The 26208-nt window shown below is 37.9% G+C and overlaps 1 protein-coding gene across 1 annotated transcript in view; it reads left to right on the top strand.

Moving 5' to 3' along the window:
* ngfrb (nerve growth factor receptor b) overlaps positions 1-10591 on the top strand; it is a 38492-nt gene extending 27901 nt beyond the window's left edge. Inside the window, exons 4-6 of the mRNA XM_044103329.1 lie at positions 3707-3944; positions 6006-6166; positions 6502-10591. Coding sequence (XP_043959264.1) covers positions 3707-3944; positions 6006-6166; positions 6502-6845 — 743 coding nt within the window. The 3' untranslated portion in view covers positions 6846-10591. The remainder of the gene's footprint in view (positions 1-3706; positions 3945-6005; positions 6167-6501) is intronic.
* The last annotated feature ends 15617 nt before the right edge of the window (positions 10592-26208 follow it).

Below are 26208 nucleotides of genomic sequence, written 5' to 3'. Positions count from 1 at the left end.
AGGTGTGGCTCACGTATGCACGTGGAAAACTGAGATGGGTCAAGTAAGCTGCAATCCCAGCCAGAAATCTCAAGGAGAAAAGAGAAAACATGAAATGAACAGGGATTGTGTTATCTGTCGTTTCTTGCTCTGGGTTTGTCTTGCTTACTTGGGTGGGTGCAGCTTTTAAAAAAGAAAACCCTCCTTTCCTTTACATTAAGACGACAAAGTATTGAAACATCAACACCTGTTTGCAAGAGGCTGCAAGCTGCTGGAATTACAAGTTAAACTCAGGTGTGGCTGAATAACTCACACACACACACACCCGTCGCACACAAAGCACTCATGCAAGGGTGAAAGGCAACAGCGTCTTCCTGTATAATTACTTGCTTGACAACACATGCATGAGTGGATTTCCTGTCACAAGTTATTATCAGATGAAGCCAGAAGAAAAATTCTTTTAATATTACTAACAACCAGACTTAACCTTAAAAATATGTATTAGAAGGTTTTGTTACTGTTATAGTTGGTTTCCAGCTGACAGATCCTGTTAATTTAAAAGCTCTGCAGTTTTCAGCTGTAAAATGTTTAATGACAAGCTTGGGTTATGTGACTGTGGAGGCACCTGGAGTCTGAACGAATCGCCTCCGGGCTCCATTTGTAGCCTCCTCAGTTCTTAAACGTTTAAAGCTGAGGGTGTAAAGGACGGCGTTATGCTGGCCCACAACACACCAGCACACATTACTGAACGGTTTTTCCTTCAGAACTGAACTAATGTTCTGTCTCATAGATCCAACACGGTATCCAGCGTCCTTCTCAGACGTTTTGGTCCATACTGGTAGGATAACATCACACATCTAATTAATGCAGATTAGTCAACTTAACATTCATGTAGCTCAGCATAACGGATGAATTGGAATAGTGAAAGTCAAACATGTAAACAGGTAATCTACAAGGTTACATAGTAATAGTTCCATGTAACTTAGAAGCACAATAAATTAATGCAAAACTAACTAAACAGAAGGTTGAAAACTGATAGCAGCACAAGGATAAAATGTAGAAGCCTGGAAGATGAAGAGAGAAGGTGGGAGGGGACATTTGTCCTGGACAAAGGACATTTTTGTCAATGAATGGTGTCCTGTTTCCTGAGTATATATGTCTTCTTGGGGGTAAAAGATAATGGGGTGGGGTAACTATGGAGATTATGGTGATACTGGTGCATCATCTGAAGACGGCTGAATGGGACATGATTGATTGTAGTTTCTTCTTAAAATCTAAGCAAATAAATAATCGAAACAGAAACATACAGATCATGACAGATTCACTCAAATCGAAACGAGAGTATAAACTTTCATTGGCATTAACTCAATACGTTTTAAACATAAAACTTTTAACTTTGATCTGCTTAGAGTACTTTAATGCAAACACACACCCAGTTCACTGCTGGGGGGCGTTGACCTTTCGGTTGGAAGGTGACCCCTCCTCAATAAATCGTAGCTGCTGAGTCATAGCTACTAGAAACCGCCGAGCGCTGCACTGATGAGCCGTTTACAGATATTTTTAACACTTTGCTTGAGACGTTCCATTTGTCAGACTGTTGTAAATCCTACACCTAAAATAATCACAGCACAAAGGTCCGAATGGCCACATACAAGTTTAGAGACTTTAATAATATGGTTTCTGTAAAGGTATATAATGACTGAGCTAGCTGAATGCAGTTGGTATGGGGGAATGTTTCCGTCATAATTTGAGAGCACACATTTTCAGATTGGAAGCAGGATTTCATGTCTTTTGTACTCAAAATTTCTGCTCTTTTTAAATATTCACTGTTTTCTCAAACCCGTCTCCTCGTGCTCAAATCTCGCCTCTGCTCGAATCAAATCTCAACTTGCAAACCTCTCTGCTCGCTTGCGAATCATTTTCTGCTCGTGCTTGGAACAAAAGCTTACTGTTGCCTGGCAACCTCTCAGCCAATAGAACGAAAGTTTTATAATGGGTGCGTTTGTTTCCTTCTAGTGGGTGTGCCTGTGTGGCTACTATCGATTGTGGGAACTTGTGCCACCCACTGGACGTAGGAAGAAACAATGACCTCAACTTTCTGCTTCTTGTTAAACTAAATACATAATATCACTAACAGCTACTGACCTTAGGCAGGAGTTTGTTCATCCAATCCACAGAACCAACCGTGTTACAACTTAGTTACAACATGATATCTGTCTGCCGATAGTAGCCACACAGGCACTCCCACTAGAAGGAAACGAACGCACCCAGTGTAACACTTTCATTCTATTGGCTGAGAGGTTGCCAGGCAACGGTACTTTTTTGTTCCAAGAGTGTAGAATGAGTCGCAAGCGATCAGAGCGTTTTGCAAGCGGAGATTCGATCCGAGCAAACAAGTTTTGAGCGTGAGGAGGCAGGTTAGAGAGAGAACAGCGAACATCTGAAAGAGAGCAGAAGTTTTGAGAAGAAAGACACAAAGTCCTGCTTTCAAACTGAACATATGTGCTCTCAAGTGACTGCAGAAAAACCCATAAATTGGTTTTCTAACAAATACTAAATGGTCAATAGTTCAATAAATAGAGCAGCACAGGAAGGAAGAGAAAGATACCTTTTATAAGTTATGAACACACAAATCTGATAAGAAAATTAATTGATTTGCAGCTTGTTGAACACCAATAAAAGGTGCCTCAGTTTTGCTGAGGCTTTAGACTTTAGCATAATTGTTCAGCAAGGTTGTCATAAGACTGGGGTGGAACAAATAAAACAGCCTGAAGAACAGTTTCCAGTCCTTAACAAGTAGGAAAGTGTTGGTGTTTCCACAAAGCACTTTTCTCTTCCCTGGAAATCCCTTTGCCAAAAGCTCCACAGCAGCTCACCGCATCGTCTGGTAAACGTTTTCACCTCCTCAGTGAAAAATGGACGCCTTGCACTCAGCGGCTCTCCTGAGGTATTTAGAGCCCTTAGAAGCCAACACGCTGACTTCCTGTTGATGATGTGAGCAAGTGTAAGTAAGTGACAGGCGAGGATAGGTTTCCATATCCGCGGTGAGGAGGGAACATGTCCGCTAATGGTCGGAGGAATGCGGGCAGGACTGGATGGACGAACCTGCTCTTACGCTCATTGATGGTTCCTCTGGGATTTGGGGGAAATGACCCTGACGTGAGATCCAATGTGTGTCTGCATTTACGGCCATGAAGGATAGAAGCTGAAAAAGAAACAGGAGCTTCTAGAATTTAGATCTTCAACCCTGAATGTGATATTTAAAAGCATGTTGCTCCATAAGCTGCAACATATAGAGAAGCAAACATTGTCAAGGTACAATCCTTATAAATAAAATATATTATGATGCAATATAGACAAATAGCTTCTAGATAAGGCATTGATCATGTGATTCTTGTTTTTGTTCTGGTTTTTATGTATTAACTCATATGTTCTAACATTCTCTGGTACTTTCATCCAGTTGTGAGAAGCCGTCACCGATAATGAGTTCTGAATAATTGTACAACGTCTAAGACCAAACAGAGATTTGCAAACATGGTCAAGCACTAATTTAAATATCAGTAAATGGTTATAGCCTGGAGAAGCTGGCTGCAGCTCAAACAGAAAGCTGAAAGGAGAAAGAATATTGTAGTAAAACAAGCTAAAGCCCGTCATCAGAATGCTGCTTTTCTACTGTATTTACGACACTTAATAATAAAACCCAGTTTATATCTGGTTGTTTTTGCAGCAACCTACGCAGGGCTGACATCCACACCTTATACTAGTTTCCCAGGGATGTTTGAGGAATACAATACGCTAGAAAACTTCCCACCAGAGGCGCCCAGTCCCAACACCACCACCGCCACCAGCAATGGAGACTCCAAAGAACGGCTCTACCAGGGGATGAATGACAAACTCATCCCCATCTACTGCTCCATCCTGGCAGCTGTCGTCGTGGGTCTTGTGGCCTTCATCATCTTTAAGAGGTGAGCAATCCATGGTTAAAGATGTCATAAGGAATCGTACTAACAAAGCATTTGCTGGGTTTCAGATGACGCAGCACAACGTCACCCAATGCAGATGGAGGGCAGGAACTAAATGTAGCCCATTTACGTCTGTTGATCCAGCTTCAAAATGCCTAAAGTCTGTGTCCTGTACGGTTGTTCCAACCGTTCTAACAGTGAGAAAGATAAAAGTTATTTCCGTGTTGCAAAGGTAGTTGGTCACAAGGAAGTTAATTTTTAAAATCTTACAGAAAAAAGACGATAAAATTGGATCAACAATCTACCGCTAAAAACAGGAGGTGCAGAAACTAACAATGCAGTGACCACGTTCTAACAGGTAACAATTTAAACTGTATTTTCAGATATTTTATTGGACAGTTAATTAGAAAGACAAGCATTCAGAGGTAAGGTAAGATATATTATTTTTACGCCCCGTCTTGGTCAAACCATGTTTTTAATGAGGTTTCTGTAAATCGCCGCGAACGGTCAGCCAACTTTACAGAAATGACTCAACATTAACAGGTTTACAGAAGCTAAATAAATTATTTACCAGGAGATCCAAGCACATAGAAATAACATGGGTTAGCTTGTTGTTAGCATTAGCGATAGCATTATTGTCATAGACTAAGTCCTGAAAATAGCACAACTCACTACTTACCCGGGCAGAAACCAGTTTAATGCTTCTTTTGATCCTAAACGGTCGACCCAACCTGAAACAAAATCATTTTTATGCTTCAGGCTCATCATATAATATAAACTCTGCAGCACCAGATAGTTATGTAAATCGCCTCGACGGCGGATAAATCCTCCAGATTTTATGAAAAGTCTTTTTTTACCGTGACAATATGGATAATATCCTAAATATATGCCTATTTTTTGCCGGCCCATTTAGGGAATTAGCTCCTCGTTGTGATCCATTTTGTCCTGTTTTGAACCGGAGAAATTCACTTCCTGACCCCCATCTGAATCATCCTGGTCACGTGTCTAAAACCAGCAATATAATGAATCCATAAAGATTCATCTGTTTAACCTAAATCTTTTTGTCTTTATAATGAACGTATTGTAAACCTTTGTTGAGAGTGAGTTAATGCGCTGATGCCTAAGTTAATAAATAAATGTTGAACTCACCAGATTTAAAATATGGTTGTTTTTTCATATTTAATGAAATCGTCTGCTGCTACATTTCAATATGGCAGCAATCTGCTTGTTTTATGGGTCACCGTATCCATTCCTCACATAAATGTTGCATGCACAGTATGTTTAGGTATTAATGCTGTATTAGTGAGGCACAATGAAAATGTTTATCATTGTATTAAAAGTCCTGTTGTAAACTTTTCATAATTAGGTTTCACTTTGTTTATTTTTTGAACAAACCTCACAGAATGAAAGGACTAGGAAGTGAATCTAACAGTCACTACTAATAACTAGACACAAGAAATAAACATGGGGGGCTGCACAGTGGTGCAGTTGGTAGAGCTGTTGCCTTGCAGCAAGAAGGTCCTGGGTTCGATTCCCGGCCCGGGGTCTTTCTGCATGGAGTTTGCATGTTCTCCCTGTGCATGCGTGGGTTCTCTCCGGGTTCTCCGGCTTCCTCCCACAGTCCAAAAACATGACTGTCAGGTTAATTGGTCTCTCTAAATCCTCCCTAGGTGTGAGTGTGTGTGTGAATGGTTGTGTGTGAATGGTTGTTTGTCTCTGTGTTGCCCTGCGACAGACTGACGACCTGTCCAGGGTGAACCCGCCTCTCGCTCAGATCGTAGCTGGAGAGGAACCAGCAACCCTCCTGACCCCATTAGGGACGAAGGGCGAACAGAAAATGGATGGATGGATGGAAGAAATAAACATAATAAACTAGAATCACTAACAAACTAAAGAAAAATAGGCACAGCAATGATCAAACAAAAATAGTAAACTAACACTAATAATAAAACTAGAATGTTGTAAGCAGGCAGGTGTTGCAGTTTCTCTCTCTGGAAACTCTGATTTCGTCCCACAAAGCAAAGTTCAAGGTCATACTTTTTGTTTGCACTGATTTTCATTCAGGTGGAACAGCTGTAAGCAGAACAAGCAAGGAGCCAACAACTGCACGACCAACCCGAACCAGACTCCGTCTCCAGAGGGGGAGAAGCTCCACAGCGACAGCGGCATTTCTGTGGACAGCCAAAGTCTGCAGGAGCAGCAGGGCCAGACGCAGTCACAAACAGGTAGCTGCACCATTCACATTAAAAAGCAAAACACTAACTTTATGTAAAGACATTTACACTCTATATGTCTTCACATAAAGGCAAAAACATCCTTTATGTAAAACCAGAAACATCTGAGTTGCATTAAGTTTTTCTTTCTGTTTATGAACAAACAAGACAACTCCTTTAGATGTCTTGCATGGTCATTACATCTTAACGTCCCTTTAAGGAACTATTGCTTCTACCAACACTGGCAGCTTCTCGCAGCCGACAGAATTTGGATTAAAAAATTCCCATCAATTTTTGCAAGTAAATAATTCAAAATAAAATACATCGTTCCTAATTTCTCCTTGCAGTTGTGACCATCGACGAAGAACCGTGTCTGCTCCTTCCTCTCCATACCAGAGAGAAAGTGGAGAAGCTGCTTTTCCAGGGCAGTGAAGGGGAAAACGGCGACCACATGCAGGACAGCGACTGGTGCAACCTGGCAGGCCTCCTCGGATACGAGGAAGAGCGAATTGCGACCTTCCAGCAGGAAGAGCATCCGGTCCGAGCGCTGCTGTCTGACTGGGCGAGGAAGGACTGTGCAAGCGTCGACGCGTTGTGCACAGCGCTCCGCAAGATCAACCGCGACGACATCGCGCAAAGTCTGGTGCTCAGCCCAAGCGGCACAAAGCCCACTGCTACCTCTGTGGTGTAGCGTCTCTCCGTTCCTGTCCGAAGCAACTCAACACCTGGACCTTAACATTCACATATTCCAAATACAGCGTCTTAGATAATTCCACATAATTCCTGCTGCAGCTGCTTGACACTATATCTTCATGATGCAAGTCAGAGAGATGATCCTAGAAGCCCCTTTATCACGTTGTAAATCCCCCTGAATCTGAAATAAATTACCAAAAACAAAGCAGTTAGGTTTTCCACATTATTGAAACAGGCAGACAATGGAAAACTAAAGCAATTTGAAAGTAGGAAAGAAACAGTTTACTTTAAATTATGGGGACAACAGGTTTAAAATCCTCTGACTGAACTCGCCGTGGAGCAGTTGTCTGCTTTGAACACAAACTTTTGTGGATAACTTCCTCTTAGTTTCTCTCTGCTCCGTTCTTTTTTAACTTCCACTTATTACATTGTGTCTTTCTTTTACGTTTATGTTACCAAAGAAGTTGAAGTGTTTTTCAGACCCAACCTGTTCAGTGACATTATTTACACTTCCTGTCAGACGTTTTACATTTAACTTGACAAGTGTCTTGTGTCTGTAACTCCTGCGCCTGTTTCTTCTGCTGTATGAAGAAGCTTCTGGATCGACAACCTGAGGAGGTTCTAATGGACTCATTTCACGTGAACCTGCTTCCTCGCTCCCGTATTAATTTTAGTAATAGATAAAAGCGTAAAGGGTGGATGTTATCTCCACGTCACTCCATCTACTTCTGCTGACTCTTGTTTTGTTAATTCTCCCTGAGGCGCTGTAAAAATGCAGCCTGTTGGTATGTAGGCCTCGGCTTGCTTTTAACCGCTCAAACATCATTCCAGTATCACAGTTTCTCATTCCTACCCTGAACATGGTAGAAACTCTGTAAAAATCCTATGTACCATATTTACATGACAAACAAGTAGATACAAATGTAGATTTAGTTGACGTACATACACACCTACAGTCTGTAGCCCTGCATGCATGCACTGTGTTCAACAAACACACACTTGCATTCAAAGTTAAGGATGATAAAAGAAGAAAGACATTATATTCTGCCACATATATGGCTTGGCACACTCAACCGAGGGACCATATACTGTTTATTGTTCATATTTGTGGCAATTTGTTCATTGATCTCTAAAGGCTTTGGTTGCTTTTGTTGGTAACAGGCAGGAAATAATGCTGACTAACTGTTTTTTAATGATCACTCAAGACATACAGCTGCAGTCTGCAAAATATTTACAACTTCCACTGGTTTGACGTGTTGCTCCACACCTAGCAATCTTTTACATTCAAAGTCATTGTTGAGGTGCGTCAAATTTGCTCTACCTGTTTTCTGTTGCTGGCCTGTTTGTTGGACGCGGCGCGACAGGACCTGCGACAGGACCTGGACGCGCCGCGCCGCGACAGGACCTGCGACAGGACCTGGACGCGCCGCGCCGCGACAGGACCTGCGGCAGGACCTGGACGCGCCGCGCCGCGACAGGACCTGCGGCAGGACCTGGACGCGCCGCGACAGGACCTCCATGTAGACTTTGAAAGTAAACCAGACCCGCCTGATGCTCAAAACACGTTTGGTGTGAACGCACCACGACTTTAGCATTTCCCTCTGTTTTGATATGATCTGTTAGTACAGTAATTCAATACACACTTAAGAGGTGCAGCAGCCAAGACAGTCTCTCTTTTCACTCATTTCAAACCATCAGAAACACGTCTCCCTCCGCCAAATAAACCCCCAAAATGTAGAATCTAGAAGAGAAATCTCAGGGACGTTAATTCAAATCTCAAACAGCTGCATAAACACGCTCCGACGTGACAAAGGATGCCATTATTCTCGCGACTGACAATCCTTAAAGCTGATCAGTTAGACTCAGAAACTGGTCAGCAGAAAAGGAAGGAAGAAGAGGAGAGGGGAGTTTCACTTCTTCTTTGTTTGAAACAATGAACGGCGGATAAAAGGCAGGCCAGCTGAGACAAAAGTCACAGGATGCATGAGAGAAACGGAGAAGTCTCAGATTACTTCAATCAATGCAAAGGAGAAACCCAGGCCTATACGTTAAACAACCTGTTCAGATGTACGCATGTTGATTTTTTTGTTCTTTTTTTTTGAATTTGAGAAAATATTTTCTTCATCTCATGTTGCATCTTTTTTTTTTTTTTTTTTTTACAATTGCGTTACATTTTTTGTTCACTGTTCACCAGAAGACACAAACGTAGCGTTAACTCACATTTCTGTTATTCACTTGTACACTGAGCATATTGCTGGTCTATTGCTTTATATGAAGGTATTCTTACTGCTAGTACAAGCAATTTTAAATGGTATTACATTTTTGTTTTTGATTGTAGCACTTAAATGTGGAGTCATTTATGTTTTATGCATCACAAGTGCCTGGGAACTATTTCAGGTGTATGTTGGTGTTGTACATTTATCGTTTTAAGGAATTTGTAAGTGTAATTCTAGGTTTTTTTTACTTGTAAATAATTTATCTTTATCTTTTCTTTGTAGTTTTGTTGAAACATTGGAGGCAACACTGTATAGTGTAAATGTAATCAGGGCTTACGTTCTGACTGTCAGTGCTGTCCTGGTTTATCTAAGTAAATAGCAAAAGGAAATTGACTTCATTTATAATTATTGACCATCAAGCATCTTAAAATTAAGAAGGCAGTAAAAATTTAGATTTAGATAAAAAAAATATATGAAGCATTAAGTCTGAAAGTTATCAGGTGTTTTAGCAAATACACCTTAGTTGGTGTGGTTTACCATATTTTATGCATAAAAACACAAACAAGAGAAATTTCACAACCAAAGAGAAACAATTTCCCATAAAAAGCCTAATGAAGCTAAGTGAGACCTTTCTGTACTTTCCTATTAGCTCCATAGAGTAAATTATGTTTAATTGTGAATAAGTTATGAGGAGATGCATGCACCACTTTTAAACTCTGAAAATCTGCAATTATAAGTTTGTTAATGCAACTGCAGGGAGGCATAAATGAGAACTATTTATGCTAATTTTACTACTTTATTCAATTTCCAAATTGAAAAAGCAATCCTCCTTTTCCACTAAAATAAAAAGTACTTTATCATTTATGTCCAGATGAGGTCATTTGCAAAAGTTTTCAGATGTGTTGTAATATTCAGACATGTGCACTATTACTAACTGTAGCACTAAAAAACGTCATAATATCACATATTACAGAAAAATTACAAAACATTCCCAGACCAGAGTATTTGAAACATTTCCACCAGCAAAAGCATAACTCAGTTTAAGCCTCTAGATGAGCTACAATATTACAATATCACATAAAAGATAAATTTTAGTTATTGATACTTATAATGTCTAAGGGATTTCTCATCCTCATACTGATCATCTGCATGTATCTTGGTTTATTTAAATTATGTCAAACAACATAAATTGGGTTTTTTTTTCTTGCTTTTTCTGCCTAAGACGCTGGTCTGCCTGTACAGTTGAAGGTGAATGTGATGATATTGCACTTGAGACACAAGTTACAACCTAATTATGCAAAAAGGGACTGACAATAGGTTGGAGTGAGAGCGTAAGGGTGAAAAACTGTTTTGGGTAAAAAAACAAACCCTGATAGTAAACAGTGATGAGAATGACAGTGAACCAGGACTGAATTGTACAGAAACAGTGAATGTTCCATGTATACTCACACATATACTGTCCTATACTGAATGTGAATTTACTTTAAGTTCTTCAATAGACAAGCAGTAAATAAAGCTCTTTAATTCACTCATGCTCTTTATTGATCCAACATAATACAGATGAGAGTATTGAATTACACAATGAACAATGAAAGGAGATGAGAAACAAATTATGTGAATATACAAAAATATCAAATTTGAGTGAATTAAGAAATTATTTTTGGATTGCAACACTTTTATTTTCCACTTTTTTTGCGTTATAGTTAGCTAGTAACAACAAATATTTTTCAGATTTCCAACATCAAGCTGAACTCATAAATGTTTTTTGTAACATACAGCTCTAGAAAAAAAATTAAAAACCACTTAAAATGGTCAGTTTCTCTGATTTTACTCTTTATATGTATAGATTGAGTAAAATGAACATTGTTCTTTTATTCTATGAACTACTGACATCATGTGTCTGAAATTCCAAGCAAATATTTTGTATTTATTTGGTAGAATAACAAAAAAGCTGCAGTGCTTGCAGACCTCAAATCATTCAAAGTTCACATGCATTTAGAAACAACAATACTAAAGTTTTAACTCAGAAATCACTGTTTGGTGGAAGAACCAGGAGGTTTTCAATGGAGTTCAGTCCAGTGGGCTCTTCATTTTTCCAGAGCTAAATATTTATTATTTTACAATGAATTCCTACTGGATATGGAAACAAAATATGATCTCTTGAAAATTGTTTGGATATGAATTTGCAGAGAAATCAATACAGAAAAATGCAAAACCAACAACTCCTCTTCAACATACATTCCAGTTTAGTTCTTAAATACCATCATTGTTTATAAATACAAAACAAAAATCCTTAATTTTTAAACCAGGTTTTATTTGAAAGAGATTTGCCTTCAGCACCAAAAAGTTAAAATCCTTCAGATTAATTCTACCTAAACAGAGGAAGAGGAATTGTTTAGTAGAGTAACATATATTAAAAAAGAGTTTGTGTCTTCCTGATCCTCATCAGCGCGTTGTAATCGGTGGCCCTGCTCTGTCAGCGCTGCTTCCTGTGTCTGATGAGTGATCCGGAAAATAAATGGTGCATGAAAGGGCAGAACAGATGGAGCTTCTGCGAAGAGTAACGAGTTTTCACTGGATAAAAAAACAACAGAAGACGTCACATTAAACCTCTAATCAAAATAAATAAACAGGAAAAGGGTAAAAACTTATTTTAACAAAAACTATAGCATAAACATAATGATTTATTGATTTTATGACTAAATTATTTAAATAGCTTAATGTATCGAGAAATTACATTGATTTTGTGTGAGGTGAAATTTATCTTTTATTTTTAATTTATTTGATTAAACTTAAAAACTGTTTGTGTTTTTTTTATGGTCGTAGTTCTGGTTGAGGAATAAAACTACATTCTTCACTTCATCTTGCAGCGTTTTGTAGATGAAGTCAGAGAATATTAGGTTGGTAAAGCATTTTTACACATTTTTCATGTAAATTCAGATTTCTTCAGAGTGGAGAAAGTTAAATTCATGTAACAATGAAACATTTCGCAGAAATATTTAATTACAAATCAGAAAATCTCACTACAAATCAATGACAGATATTTCTATATTCATAAAGGAAGGATGCCTTTTAGGGAAAAATTAAATGTACAAAAAACAATGGAAAGTAGTAAGGGCATGAAAAGGAAAGGAGAGACGAAAATATACAAATACTTTGTATTTTGTAGGAATCTTTAGTATGTTTTATTTTTGTAGGAAGTACAAATCTTTTCTGACCACTTATTTTCTTTTTCTAATCATCTGGAAAACACTGAAATTATCAAAAAATCCTTCAGATTAGAACCTTGATTTATTGAGCTACATCAGCCAAATCTTATCTGACGTTTCTTATTTACTATCAAGTCTTTCTTGTGTTATACCAGCATAATTAATATTGATGTCAAAATTGTGTATGCTGCACAACTTGTACATGGGTATTTCTCCCAAATAAAATTGGATTTATATTTGAGGTAAAGTGAAACACACCAAGTATTTTTTCACAAGGATCAAGCTGTGAAAACCAGTCTCAAACAATCGACTTAAAACCAATTTTACAAGCTCCTAGTCCATGAAAATCTGGTGTAACGGTCTCTAACCTGAACCCACAACCTCGCTCCACCTTGATCTCTCTCAGCTTGTTCAGATCAGAAATGACATAAGCAGGTCATAAAAAGCCCCAGCATCCAATATCAGTTTCCAAGTTATCCTTTCCACAAATGGAAACCACATTTCCAAGCTAACTGCTGCCCTCCAGTGAGCCGTTAGCGGGAAACGCTACACGTGTGAATGGATCCATGTGTGCAGAAGTGACATGCGGTGGTGAAAGGCGATAAGTCGGACTGCGGTGAGGTGACCAGTTAGATATGGATTTAAGTTTTAAAGAGAGGGAAGAAAAGCTGCTCTCGCTTTAAGACAAACTGAGTCGACAGTTTAACTTTCAGCTTTGAATCAAAACAACGGGACTTTTGGGTTGTAAGACTACAGGTACATCAGAAGAAATAAAGGTCTGATGTTACAGATGAGAATCTGCTGCTTTTCAGGCAAACACAATAAAGTCATGAGTATGAATGTTGTCAGTGAAGTTTATTTCAGCAACATTCAGCAACAAGTTAGTTCACAATGCTTTACACCATAAAAACATAAAACTACAGAGATCAGAATGAAGAATTATCTGTTTTTACTCTAAACCAGGAGAGTCAAACCCAAAATCTGAATGTTCTTAAAGGGCCGGCTGTGGCAGAAAACGTTGATAAAACCCATCAAACTGTCAAAACATCAATGAACAACCGTTTGTTTCAGCATTCAGTAAGTGTGTCTTAAAATGAAATAATATTGATCATCTTTTCACACTGGTCAATCCGTCCAGGATTTTGTGATTGTTTTTGTGTCGCTGCAATCAAAATCACATATTTTGTGGCACTAATTTAAAAATATTTGTCTGGAGTTTTTGCAGTATTTGCTCTTGTGCATTTGTGATGTTAAATGTGGGTTTTTATTCATCATTGCATTGATCATGAATGTCAAGGAAGGCTGAGGCAGCAGTCACTTAAACCCAATGTTTCTGACCGATTTTCAGAAAAAGACTTGCAGTAAAAATAAAAAAAAATATGTTGGAATCTGTTGATTTTGTGTGAATTTTGCAGAAGAAATGTGAAAATCTGGAGGGACATTTCGATGGAATTTGGTCTTGAGTTTGACACGTGCACTCCAGATTATCTGAGACGAGTGCACGTGTACCGTCTCTGGTGTTTAACATAGTTTAGCAGGAGATCAGATGTCTGAAAGGAGATGTTCAGTAAAGAAGTGACTGATCCTGTTGGGTCAAAGGTTTCTGTGAGACAAAGTAATACAGGTGGAGCTGAGATTTCTCTATTTTGGATAGAATCATGGGTGGATTAGGGATCAGTTTCAAATAATGGTCTGTTATGTAAACTTAGCATGTAAGGATGGAGCAGGTATGAAATATAAAACTGTTAGCACATCAGCTGAAGCTTGTTTACTCGAACTCTTCATTCTTAATAAACCTCAGATGCAGAAGTGGGTCAAAAATGTGTTTTTTAGGTTGGGCTACCTCATGAGGTGGTCTGTTACTCAACTACACACATTAGTATGGAGCGGAAATGGTGACAGATGATAGCAAGACTGAAAAGAGATTCTGCACTAAAAAATAAAATGTTGTAAAATTAAACATTGAAAAACAAAACATTGTTATTGTAAAAAGAAACAGAGACATCGAAGAACTTATGATGATACTCTCATTTGGTTCAAATCTTACATAAAGAACAGGGATTTCTTTGCTTCAGTAGGAAACCTCTCCTGGAAGTGGACAGAAGTCACATGTGGGGTACCACAAGGTTCAATCCTAAGACCCCTCTTGTTCAATATCTATATGCTCCCACTGGCTCAGGTTATAACAGGAAATGGGATTAGCTACCACTATCTAGAGTCAGTGCACAGCTTCAGTTATTACAACTAAAAACCAGCGATCAGCCCGAAACCTGGGAGTAGTGATGGACTCTGACCTGAACCTTCAGAGCCACGTAAAGACAGTCACAAAGACGGCCTTCTATCACCTGAAGAACATTTCCAGGATTAAAGGACTAATGTCTCAGCCAGATCTAGAGAAACTCATCCATGCGTTTATCTTCAGTCACATTGATTATTGCAACAGCGTCTTCACAGGTCTGTCCAGAATGCTGCTGCTGGAGTTCTGACTAAAACCAGGAAGATAGAGCACATAACACCAGTTCTAAAGTCCATACAGTAAGTGTTTTGCTCAGTTCTCAAAGGGGACAGTCTAACCCATATTCTTACAAACTGTCCATCTAAACAATGAATTGGTGCGTTTTCCAACTCTCTTCTATTATTCTGCTCATAATCCTCCCCATCACCTGCCTCTGTGCCTCGTCTGAAACACACAGCCAGGCTCTCCCTGTGACCCACACAATTAAGTGAAGACTGATGAAATGATCTGTCTTGTATGAGCAAATGGACGGATGAATGGATGGAAAGGCGGAGTGGGATGGAAGGTGAGTCCATTCGGCTTCCCTTTGAGACCAGGGGAAATTCTATTAGGCTCATAATAGAGCCATTTTTCACCTTCTCCCACATCATTCTATTATTATTTAATTCCTCCAGTCGTTTCTCTTCTGTTTGTTTCTCTCCAGAGTCGGTACAACGTCATTACAGGGTTGCCTCTCCTACCTTTTGTCTGTGTGTATTGTACCAAACATCCATCCTGTTTTTTAGATAACTTGATTAATTTATATAATAAAGTGTTCCTAGATTATATAAAAACTCATTCTTAATGTTTGGAAACCAGATTCTGAAGTAAATGTTTGTTTTGGAAACACAAGAACAAAGGTTATGTTGGTGCATAAATCTAATCTATTATTATTATTATTATTATTATTATTATTATTATTATGTTCTTCAAAACATCTGACTTAACACTCTAATAGTAATCTGTGTCTAGAAATGAATTGCTTATGTGTAGAGTAGGGAAGTAACTTGTTACATTTACTCAGTTACTTTTATTTGAGTAACTTTTGGGGAAAAGTTTACTTGTAGGACTATTTTTTTACTATGCTTTACTTTTTCCTTTTACTTCACTAATTTTATTTTGAAGTACCTCTGCTCTAATTTGAGTGAAATTTCTGGATTTTCTACCCACTGAATGAAAAACAAACATGTCAGATACACACCTGCAGTTTGTGTTAAAGTTTCAGTCGTTTCTTTTTATTGAAAATCTGATTTGAAAGAATTTTATTTTTGCCTGATTTTTATCACTTTTTTATTTATTTATTATTCATCCTTAAAATACAAAAAAAAAATCCACCTAACTTTCTATTTTTGTCCATTCGTGGATATAATTGTTACATTTTAAACTATTGATAGTTTGATAAGGAGTTGAGTAGACATTTTTACAGCATAATTTTCACTTTCACTGGAGTAATTTTAATTTTACTTGAGTAATGATATATTAAAGTATTGTTAATTTTAGTTAAGAGTACCCAATATTAGGATGCTCTACTCACCTCTGCTTAAGAGAAACAAAAGATTTTCAAAGTTTGTTTATCGTAAAGTTTTAGCTACTTTGCAACATAAAGCCTCGTTTGATTTGATCATTTGTACAAGAGCCTCTATTATGTTTGTGTCTATTTTAAAAGTTTTCAGAGGTTGTCTCTGAAGCCAGACTTTACTTCAAGTCTGCCTTAAAGCCCTTCCTATCACATCCTGTTTGCAGATTAAATACAGATAAAACCAGATATTTGCATGCGCTCTACAAAAATATAAAAAGAAACATGAATAGTTTTCAAGCTCTGACAATAAATCAAATTACAATGAACCTCAATCTAAATGAGGTTCTGTATTTTCTAGATTTTTATTCAAATTATTTGTGAAAAAAATGTCTACTTTTGGACTTTTTTGTAAAGGAGATTTTAAATGTTCAAAAGCTGAATATCTATGATTATCAGTGCTGCATGACTCGTTATTGACTCTATTAACTTGTTGACCCAGTGAGGAGAGGTGATAATGCTCTTGCTATTCAGAAGGAAAAACTGAGACATAAACATATTAATTGCATTTCATGCAAAACAAATGTCTTGTTCAGAGTTTCTACTTTTTGTCTCTTGTGGCTTTAGCTTTTTTATTCTTTTGTTACATAATCCTGACAAGTGAGTCGTTGAACTAAAGGGATCTGCATGTCATAACAAAGAAAAGGTCCGTAGTTCACTCAACCAGACAGGAAAGTTCCCTCCAAAGCTTTTGTGCACCTGAAAATGAAACCTGCTGGAGTGAAACAGATACTCTGTCAGCTTTACATTACAAAGAGCAGGGAGTTAAAATCACTGCAGACGTTTACAATGGAGTAATTTTGCATGTAGTCAATGAAAAAATACATTATTAGATTTATTAGACAGATTCCCTCTAAGATTCTGAATTTGATTCTTTTTGTTACATCATATGATGTGCAGCAATTGTTCTTAAGGTTTGGGTCTCTGTTTGTCAAAAAACACCAATCAGAAGTATATATTTTTTATTATTTCCAGAGACTAAACTGGGAAAAAAAAATATTGGGACCATCATAATTCTATTGTTATGTAAATAACTAATCTAAGATAGTGTATTTTTGATCTTTAAATTAAATCCCTCAAAAAAAAAACCCTGGTGAAATTATGAAGCATTAATAACGTTGATATTAAAATCTAAGTCATAAAATAGTCCAAAAGTCTTTTTGTTCAACTCGGTGGTCTTCACACTTTATTTTGTCTTGATTTCCTGTCTTAGGCAGCAATGATATATGCCAATATTCATTTTTGCTATTAATATGGTAAGTAGATGAATATCTAAAGCTCACAGATGTGAAAATATGTTATATTCCTAAACATAATCTCTATGTTTTTCAGTAAATACTAACTGAATGAAGAGTAGTTTCTCATTGAGACTAATGTTGTTTCTCTTGGTATGAGCCAGTTAACCAGTATCTGTATGCATCATTCATTTTACTCATTCTGAAGCGACTGTTGCGATCATCAAACGTGTAAAAAACCCATTTTAAATCTTACACAAACGATAGAAATTATGAGCTTCTTTATCAGAAAACAAGCATTCAGCATGCTGAGGTGAGTGAATCCTTATCAGGACATACAGAGCTTCAACACTGTGTTGCATGAGATTCATTAATATTACCACAGGCTCAGGGTTCTGACATTTTGCAATAATTTCTTAGGCAGTTTTGCTTAGCTAGATATCAAATTGCAGAACCAGAACCAGAACCAGAACCAGATGGATAGAAGGGGATTCTGTTGCACAATTTCTTGAAAGCAATGCATAACTCAACACTCATTCAATTCTGTCTTTTTCTAATTATTTCAACCTTTTCACAACATTTTTGTGTTTCTTAATCAATATTTTCAGTAGATATTCACACTCTCTGTACAGTGGTATATGCATTAAACCTCTTCAAACTTCTAAGTTAGGTGTTAGCATTAGCTTGTAGGACACAGTTATGCAGTTTTTCTACCAGATGGTCAGCTGACTTTACATTTTCATTTAAAGGAGATGAATAACGAAGAATAATCTTTTTGTTTCAGTGTGGTGCTTATGCAGGCAAGCAGCCATTTAGTGCAAAATCTTATCTGAGTGATAAGTAGTGAGATCAAAGACTGTGAATCAAGTAAAGCTTCAATGAAAAAGTTTCAGCAGCATCTTAACATAATCCTCATACACCTCTTGCTGAGGAATTTCCACTCATTTTTTAAAGCAAAATACTGCCAGAGGAATCTACTGTAAGCTGTTTTTTAGGAGAAAAAGCATCAGCAAACTGAAACTTTGGTCTCCATATTCTGTTGCCTGAAATCTGATCAGTCATCAGAACAGCCAAGGACAAGCACCAATGTTCTGCATCTCATATAATACATGGGCTCCGGTTTTGATTGCAGCAACTTGTCTCTGTGGTGAATGCAGGTATAGAGTGATGGTCATGATGTCACATTGATATGGCCTCTAAATAATGGAGTGATGTAATATTGCACTCTGGATGCGGAAAAGGCTAACAGGAGCAAATGACTGTACTCCTAAAAAAAGATACCGCTCTCTAGCAGGACATGGCGCTTTCCCACGTTCATCTGCAGATCCTAGAAACAGAGCTTCACTCGGATGTTCTTTAATCCAATGTTGCGTTTGTTATCACATGATATTGTTCCCTGTTGAGACAGAAATGTGAGTAAAGGAAGCAGATGCTGTCACTTATACAGAAGCATCTTTTAATAGACAGTAAATTGTGAAAATGTCTTGCTTGTTATTGAAAGTTTCAGTTGTCATGAATAAATGGGCCAATATGTTTACTCACAAGACATTTAAAGAACTTTGTGCAATTAAAATGAGCAAAAATATCCAGGCAGACATTTAAATTTAGGGTTAATACATTTTAATATGAATAAAAAAGTACCAGTTTGAGTGATAACCATACATTTTTCCAATCTTTTATGACTTCTTTAATTTAAATATTGAAATAAATGTACCAATGTTCCAATATATTACGATGCAACCCACGTCAAGCTATAATTCTAAAAATCTTTGGCTTATAAATGCATCTAAAACTCGTCTGAACTGTGTTGTGATGCAGATTTACAGTAAATCCTCTCAGTATGTGTGAATCTGACAGTTTTCACTGTATTACTCAAGCCTGTTCATGTTTTGTGACGACAGACAGAGGCCTGGTGGGTCAACACGCGCTGCATTGTTGACCTGAGGCAGAATCTGTCGCAGCTTGTCTGTTTGTGAGTTTCCGAAACTGGATTAAGATTCTCGTGAGTCAAGAGTGCAAAGCATGTTTTGATCTTTTCTGTAGGAACAAAATGTCAGACCGAACCCGTAGCATTGACAAGGGCAAAGGTGGCTGAAAAACAAGCAACTCATTACAATATAACAGTGTTTTTAAGCGGATACTGTTTGAAAGGCTTTCATCCAGTTTAATCCAGGTTCTTATGTTACTGATGTCTCCAATAGCATGGGGTTCTTGCATGCTGGTGAGCTCCATGTGCAGGAAAGCAATACTTACACAATCCCCTGCAGGAAAAATACAAATGCAAAACTATGAAACGTTTGTTAGATCTCAAAGTATTATCAAATTCATTATTTGGTAATTAATTTGCAGTTAAATGTCAAATAATGTTTGGTAATTAACTGTAAAATCACAAGGAGATGTGTTCTGTTGATGGTGAGACACTTCTTAGTAAAAAAAAACAAACAAAGCAAATGATGTTGGGATAATAATGTAACTGTTTGAATAAGATCATTGTGCAACACAAAGTTGGAGAGATTTATAGGTGTATATAAGTCTCTAGAGTCTGAGAATTTGTAGTTTCACTTGTAAAGGCACTTACTATTGTTCTTTCCTCTCTTTGGCAACAGTGGGGGAAAATAATTTTGAGTTATTGTGTCTTCAAGTCGCAACAAGCCACAGGAGTTAGACTTGGTTTGTTAGAAACATCTGTCTCGTGTTTAAAAGGATATGAATATTTTTGTTGTCCTTCAGTTCAACATACTAAACATTAAGTCAGATCCATATAATAAAATAATAAGGATATGTCACAACCTTTCTGACTGACTGGGGTTGAACAGGAAGGCGGAGATTATGGCAGCCACAGAAGACTACTGGGATGCAAAAGGAGTCCTACATAAGGTTCATGCATGAAACATTACAACCAGAGAAAATTTACTTCTGTCTCATAAATAATTTAGAAAAACATCAAGGTCAATACTTGATTCCTCCTGCTTGCAGTCGGATGGCCCTCCGTTGATCAATAGGCAGGGAACCATCTGCACAGGTTGTAAATCCATAAAGACATTTTCACAACAGAGAAGAAAAGAGTGAGAGAAATTTACCTGAAAGCTTTGCTTCAGATCACCGCACAGGTTTTCTACATGAATAAGGTCTGAAGAATGAGGTGGCAATAAAAAAAAAGACAATTTTATGAGCGGTGAACTATTTTTGTGTTTTTTAGATCACTCTCCTAATGAAACACCCAATCACAACTCATTTTCAGTGTTTTAGCAGACATTACATATATATATAAGTAAAAATTTAAAAAATCATTTAAAATTCTCTGATTTTACTTTTTATATGTATTTGACTTTTCCTTGAACCAGACAGGTAAAACTTCAGCTGTTGCAATATATGATTAATTTAAATTGAGACGTTTTACAACACTTTACCAGAAGTACTGGAAATGTAGAAAATTTGTATTTTTCAAGTTTAAAACATGTTTATAAGACAGTAGGTTCACAATTTATTTATTTATTTTCCCACCAGGGGGTCTTTTGTGGGCTCTAATGTCCCTTATGTGACAGTAGGCTGACAGGAAAGTGGAAAGAGATGCAGCAAATGTCGGTCGGGTCCGGGAATCGAACCCGCGACGGCCACGTCGAGGACTCAAAGCCTCCAAATGTGGGTTGCGCTCTCCACTACGCCATCACAGCACGCCCAGTAGGTTCACAATTAATTTGCACCAAACAGTTATGCTATGCTTAAGTCTTTTATGTTTTCAATTATGTATAAAAAATATATAGTTAAACAAACACGTCAACAATAACACACTAAATTGACACAGCTTATTTCATGCTTTACTAGACTTTCTGTAAATGAAAGATGTCAGATGTGAACATGTGAACATCTTGTCAGTATAAATAATAATTCAATGTTCAAAATCTCCAATAATTTTCTTATCATACTTTTCAAATACATGGAAACCAAAGAAAGTAGTAAAAATTATACTTTTGTTAACCCTACGGGCTTTTCTATCCTTTATTACAGGCCGTGACCTCCTGCAGTGAGTTTAACCATGGGGGGTCACGGTCTCTGTCTGGCATACAACACCAGATACTTCGGCATTCAGCTGCACTCCTCTCAGACCTGCACTTCTCTTCCCATTCTGGATTTCTACAGATGCAGGACCCAGTGTCAGGTTCAGCTACCGGATCGGCTGTCAGGGACTGGAGTTAGATCAAAGTGGGAGGCTGAAAAGAGTTAGATCCACACCCCAAACTCCAAACCGTACAAAGAAGCGAAGGAGCAAGCCCCTCTCCCATGGGGGTTGTAATGGGAGCGACCAATTACCCCGGAGTAAATCTGTTTTGCCCAACCTGGGGGAACCACAAAGGGCCACATATATGATTATCAGTGACCCTGTAGCTCACTGAATTTCTGCAAAGAGAATTGCTCTGCTGTGATTACGTCAGCTCATTAAATGCAATGCTTCCTGAACTGAGAAGACCAAAATTTGGCCTAGTGTTATTCATGTCAGTCTGGTAGTGATTTTATCTGATGCATCATAAAGAGCTATCCTCCTCTCCCTGCTTGACAAACCAAGATAAAATGAAGTTAGAACCGATCCACTGCCCAATTTATCTCAAATCCTCGCCAATGCAGATCTAATTTCAGCCTCTTAGTACCACAAACAGGAAGAAGAGTCAGTCGATAAACAGCCCATGGTGACTGTTGGAGGGAGTAACGAGGTGGAGTGGTGGCGGGGGTGGAGAAACATGGTAACACATTGGAAAAGAAAAGCAGAGAGGTTATTACCCTGCATCCAGTCTCCTGCTCCATCAGCCCCTGGCCTTATTCCTGGACTAAACCTAATTAGAGCAAGCAAGCAAATTAGCTAAAAGGATTTTAAGTAAATTGAAAATACTCAGAAAACTTTACACAACTGGGTCAAAATAAATCACCGGAAAACTGAACAAGGCTTTGATTTTCTCAAACATGATCTAAGTTTGTTTGTAGATAATAACAGGAGGTGGAGGAAGGAGAGCAAAGGAGAAAGAAATGCTTCTGGCTTTAGATCATAGCTACACATTTCAGCTAATGCAATTTACTGAACTCAGAGAAGATGACCAAAAAACTGCTTTCAAAACAGCGAGCGGTCATGAGGCTCGACCCTGGACCATGCAGCGTCATTTATAAAAAAGACTTAGTCAAACAGCTATGTTTGTTTAAGGCATACCTTAAACACTGCATTCATTTTAGATATTTCCAATATTTTATATTCTTTTAATTTGTCAACAACTCTGTGTTGTGTAGTTATCTCTAAATATGTCACAGGAAATTGTCCCTACATATCATATGACTAAAAGCAATTCATCAGTGTCAGATATTACAAAGCTTACTGTTCCTAAAAACTCACTACCTGGAAATGTCAATAATACCCGTGACGTCACACACGCAAGACCCCGCCCCCTTCTCTCCGCTGTGTGGCAAACAGCTGCTGGCTGAGCTCACTACCTTTGGTTTTAGCTGTGAAGTTATCACTATAAGACGCTAAATCTTAAATGTACACCTGAAATATAAAAGAAAAAGGAACGCAGTGCTTTGCTACTAATTTTCAACACTACAACAACTAGATGACAAGATCAGGAAAAAGTTTTAATTAAGAAAAAAAAATTGCAAGGGAGAGGGACGTAGTTCAGTTATTCTTGTTTGACTTTGACAACCTTATCATGTAGATATGAAGTGGAATTGGGCGTATTTCCATTCAGTGACAGAATAAAAAAGGCAACCAACTATTTAATAACAATCGCAAAAACACATGAAAAACGTTTGAGTTTTTCTTTTTTGGTGTTGAACCTTGAAGCATGTAGTGGCGTTGTTGTCAGTTACTATAGCAACAAGTCTGTACTGGGAGAGCGAGGAAAAAAGTGGATTTGAGTTATTCTTAAACAATTTTTCTGTTATATTCCCTTTGGTGTGGCGCTCTGAACTAAAATAAATAATACCTACATTTCTAGGTTTTTTAGTGAACGGAGTGTCACATAGCTGCTGCCAGCATTGTGCGCATGCGCAACATTTTCAGAGTTTGTAGAATCTGTGGGATTTACAAATATCGGGGGACTGAGCCAAATGGAAAAATATTCTCTGGCACATATTATGACCAGAAAGAATCACAGGTAAGACTGAATTTAAGTTTTTGTCTTGAGGAAAGGAGCCATATTTTTCCTCTTCATTGGCTGCTGCTTGCACATAAAGCAGTGAATTTTTTATGTTGAACCAGTGTTGCTTGTGTGGCTAACACTGTGTTGCACCAGTGTTGCTGCATGTGTTTTATGTTTAGCATAAATGCTAAACATAAATGCAGGTTTGGCATTTATATTTTATTATTATTGGGGCCTGCCCATAGCAATGCATAGGGAGAGCAGGCAGTCACTGCTCTCCCTATGCAATGCATGGCAGGCACCTATTGTTCTACACCCAATAAAATGACTCATCAAAAGACACAAAATAAAAATAAATTATTATATATTGAGTTTAAAAAAACCCCAAAACATCCCACAAGAGGATTTGAACTTTGTCCATGCGTATTATCAGTTCCAGGAAACAATTGACAAGATGCAGGCTCCGCCCCCATGCAGACGTGGAACAATCCTCCCCCAATCACTCCAGGGTATTTGTCAGCAACTGACCAATCAGCGGTCGCAATTTGTCCCTCATCTAGATATCTAGATGAACTGACATCGACAATTTAGTTTTTGCAATTAAATAAATACAAGTTAATTTTAAATAAATAAATAAAAAACTAATTTGACAATATGATCCTTTGCACGTGACGTCACTCTCTCCACCAAGATGGATGCTCTCTTGTATAAAGCCTGCCAAAATACGTGCATGTGGTAGCCTAATATCGCTTTTATTTAGTTGATTTCGCAGTAAAAATCCTCACAAGGTGCTGCGCGGTGGGCCGCACAAACAGACAAAGGTCAAAACCAAGCTTGTCATTTTATTTTAATGAGGAAAGATGCGGCGATGGTTATCAGCCGTTAATCACTACGACTAGCAGCTGTCGGTGTATCCGCGGATGTGCAGCGAACACTTTATACAAGGTAAGAAGATTAACGTTCATACACTTTATAAGTAAGTATATCAGAAGGATATCAAATATCGCATTATGGAGAAGATAGCGTATAACCATCAGTAGCCATGGAAACAGTGCCACGCCGTCATGTAGCCTAGCATGTATGGGAAAAAATGATTAGCGTCTCGTCTTCTGTATGTTTTTAAGGCTGCTCCGGTTCGAGGGGAAACGCTGTTTATGACACGGTGACAAAAATAATGTGGTGAATTCAGGCAAAGTTGGTAATTTCATCAACATGTCAGGAGGGAGGAGGTACGGGTCGGTTTCTAAGCTAGCTGTTTCAGGTTTCTGTAAATAGCGCCGGGTATGAGCCCCAACCAGGTGTTTCACAGACGTTCACAGACAAATTAGCTTGATTCCAGCAAGTAGAAACCATAAATAAACTGGCAAAAACAACTTTGAAAGACAACTTTAGCCGCTCAGTTCAATACTCCCGATTCTCACTTCCGATTTACATCATGGCGCTTCAAATGATTTGGTGATGTAGTTGCAAAGGGTCAATACTAGGGTGTCCCCTTTGTCATGAATGCTGTTTTAACCTCAATGTAATATTATCTGGAAGTCATCTGGCTAATGGCTCAAGGCTTTGTGCTGACGTCTAAGCGTCAAATAAATGCAAATCAGTCTGATTAAAATAACTAAACTAATGCGTTTGTGTTGATAACTATAAGGGACAAAAAAATCTGTCATAGCATCCTCAGTAAAATCCTTAGCTCCCCCTTAGCACCTGCAGAAAAAAATTCTGGAGCTGCCACTGTGTTGTGCATATTTTTGGCTTTGCTGCTTTCTTTTCCTTGTGTCTGCTGTAGATTTCTAATTAAGCTAAATGTAAACCCGTGCACTTCACTCAGCTAACAAGCTAATGTTCAACTGCCGGATGTGACACCAAACGTTGTCTTAACGTTCACTCCCAACATTCGCTCACTACGGAAAAAATGTTTTTGCTGTGATTTTATTTAAACAGATTTAACATCTACCTTTATGGTGGTTACTATTTTTCACAAAATTTCAATTTTTGTCGTTAGAATAGGTTTTCACCTTTGAAAGTTATCTGAACATCTGTGTGTCATTTTTATAAAATAAGGATACAAAACTTCAATGCCGCACTCATGCACTCTCCATTAAAATAAGGGTTATATATCTGATTTCTAATGTCCATTGCATTTATTTTAACCTTACGTTAACGGAACTTTAAGGAGAACATTACTTAAATAAAAATAGAAAAGAACTTAATTTTGAATAAATAAAAAAAAAAAAAAAAGATTTCTGTGAGTGCCGTCACTTCCGGACTTTCGTTTCTGGCTTCTCTTGGGACTACAACCACCACCCTGACAACTGGAGCCATACTTCTGTATTTTATTGAAAAATAATGGGATCTACCTTGTTTGGTAAGTTATTTGTACCATATCCTGACTAATACAAGGCTAGGGCGTAAAAATCTGCATAGCTTGTTACCAAGCAAAATAGCAGGATTAACTTTAGTTTTGTTATGTACTTTTGTTTTGTGTAGGACTTGGAGTGGGTGGCCTATAACACGGTTGTTTTCTGTTTGTTCTCGTCAGAAATAAATCAAGAAACCATCAATTTCAAAGAAATCCTGTGTCATGGCCCTGATCGTTCAATAAATCCAGCACAACGTAGAAAGTAAGTTCTGTATTTGCATATGAGTTTACTATTATCCTTCAGACGTGACAGTAATGAAGCCATGTTCTTTCACCAAAACCTTCTGTAGTCAGGCCACCACTGAAGAC

Source organism: Gambusia affinis, linkage group LG20, assembly GCF_019740435.1.
Source record: "Gambusia affinis linkage group LG20, SWU_Gaff_1.0, whole genome shotgun sequence".
NCBI lineage: Eukaryota > Metazoa > Chordata > Actinopteri > Cyprinodontiformes > Poeciliidae > Gambusia > Gambusia affinis.
This window is presented reverse-complemented; position numbering and strand designations above follow the sequence as displayed.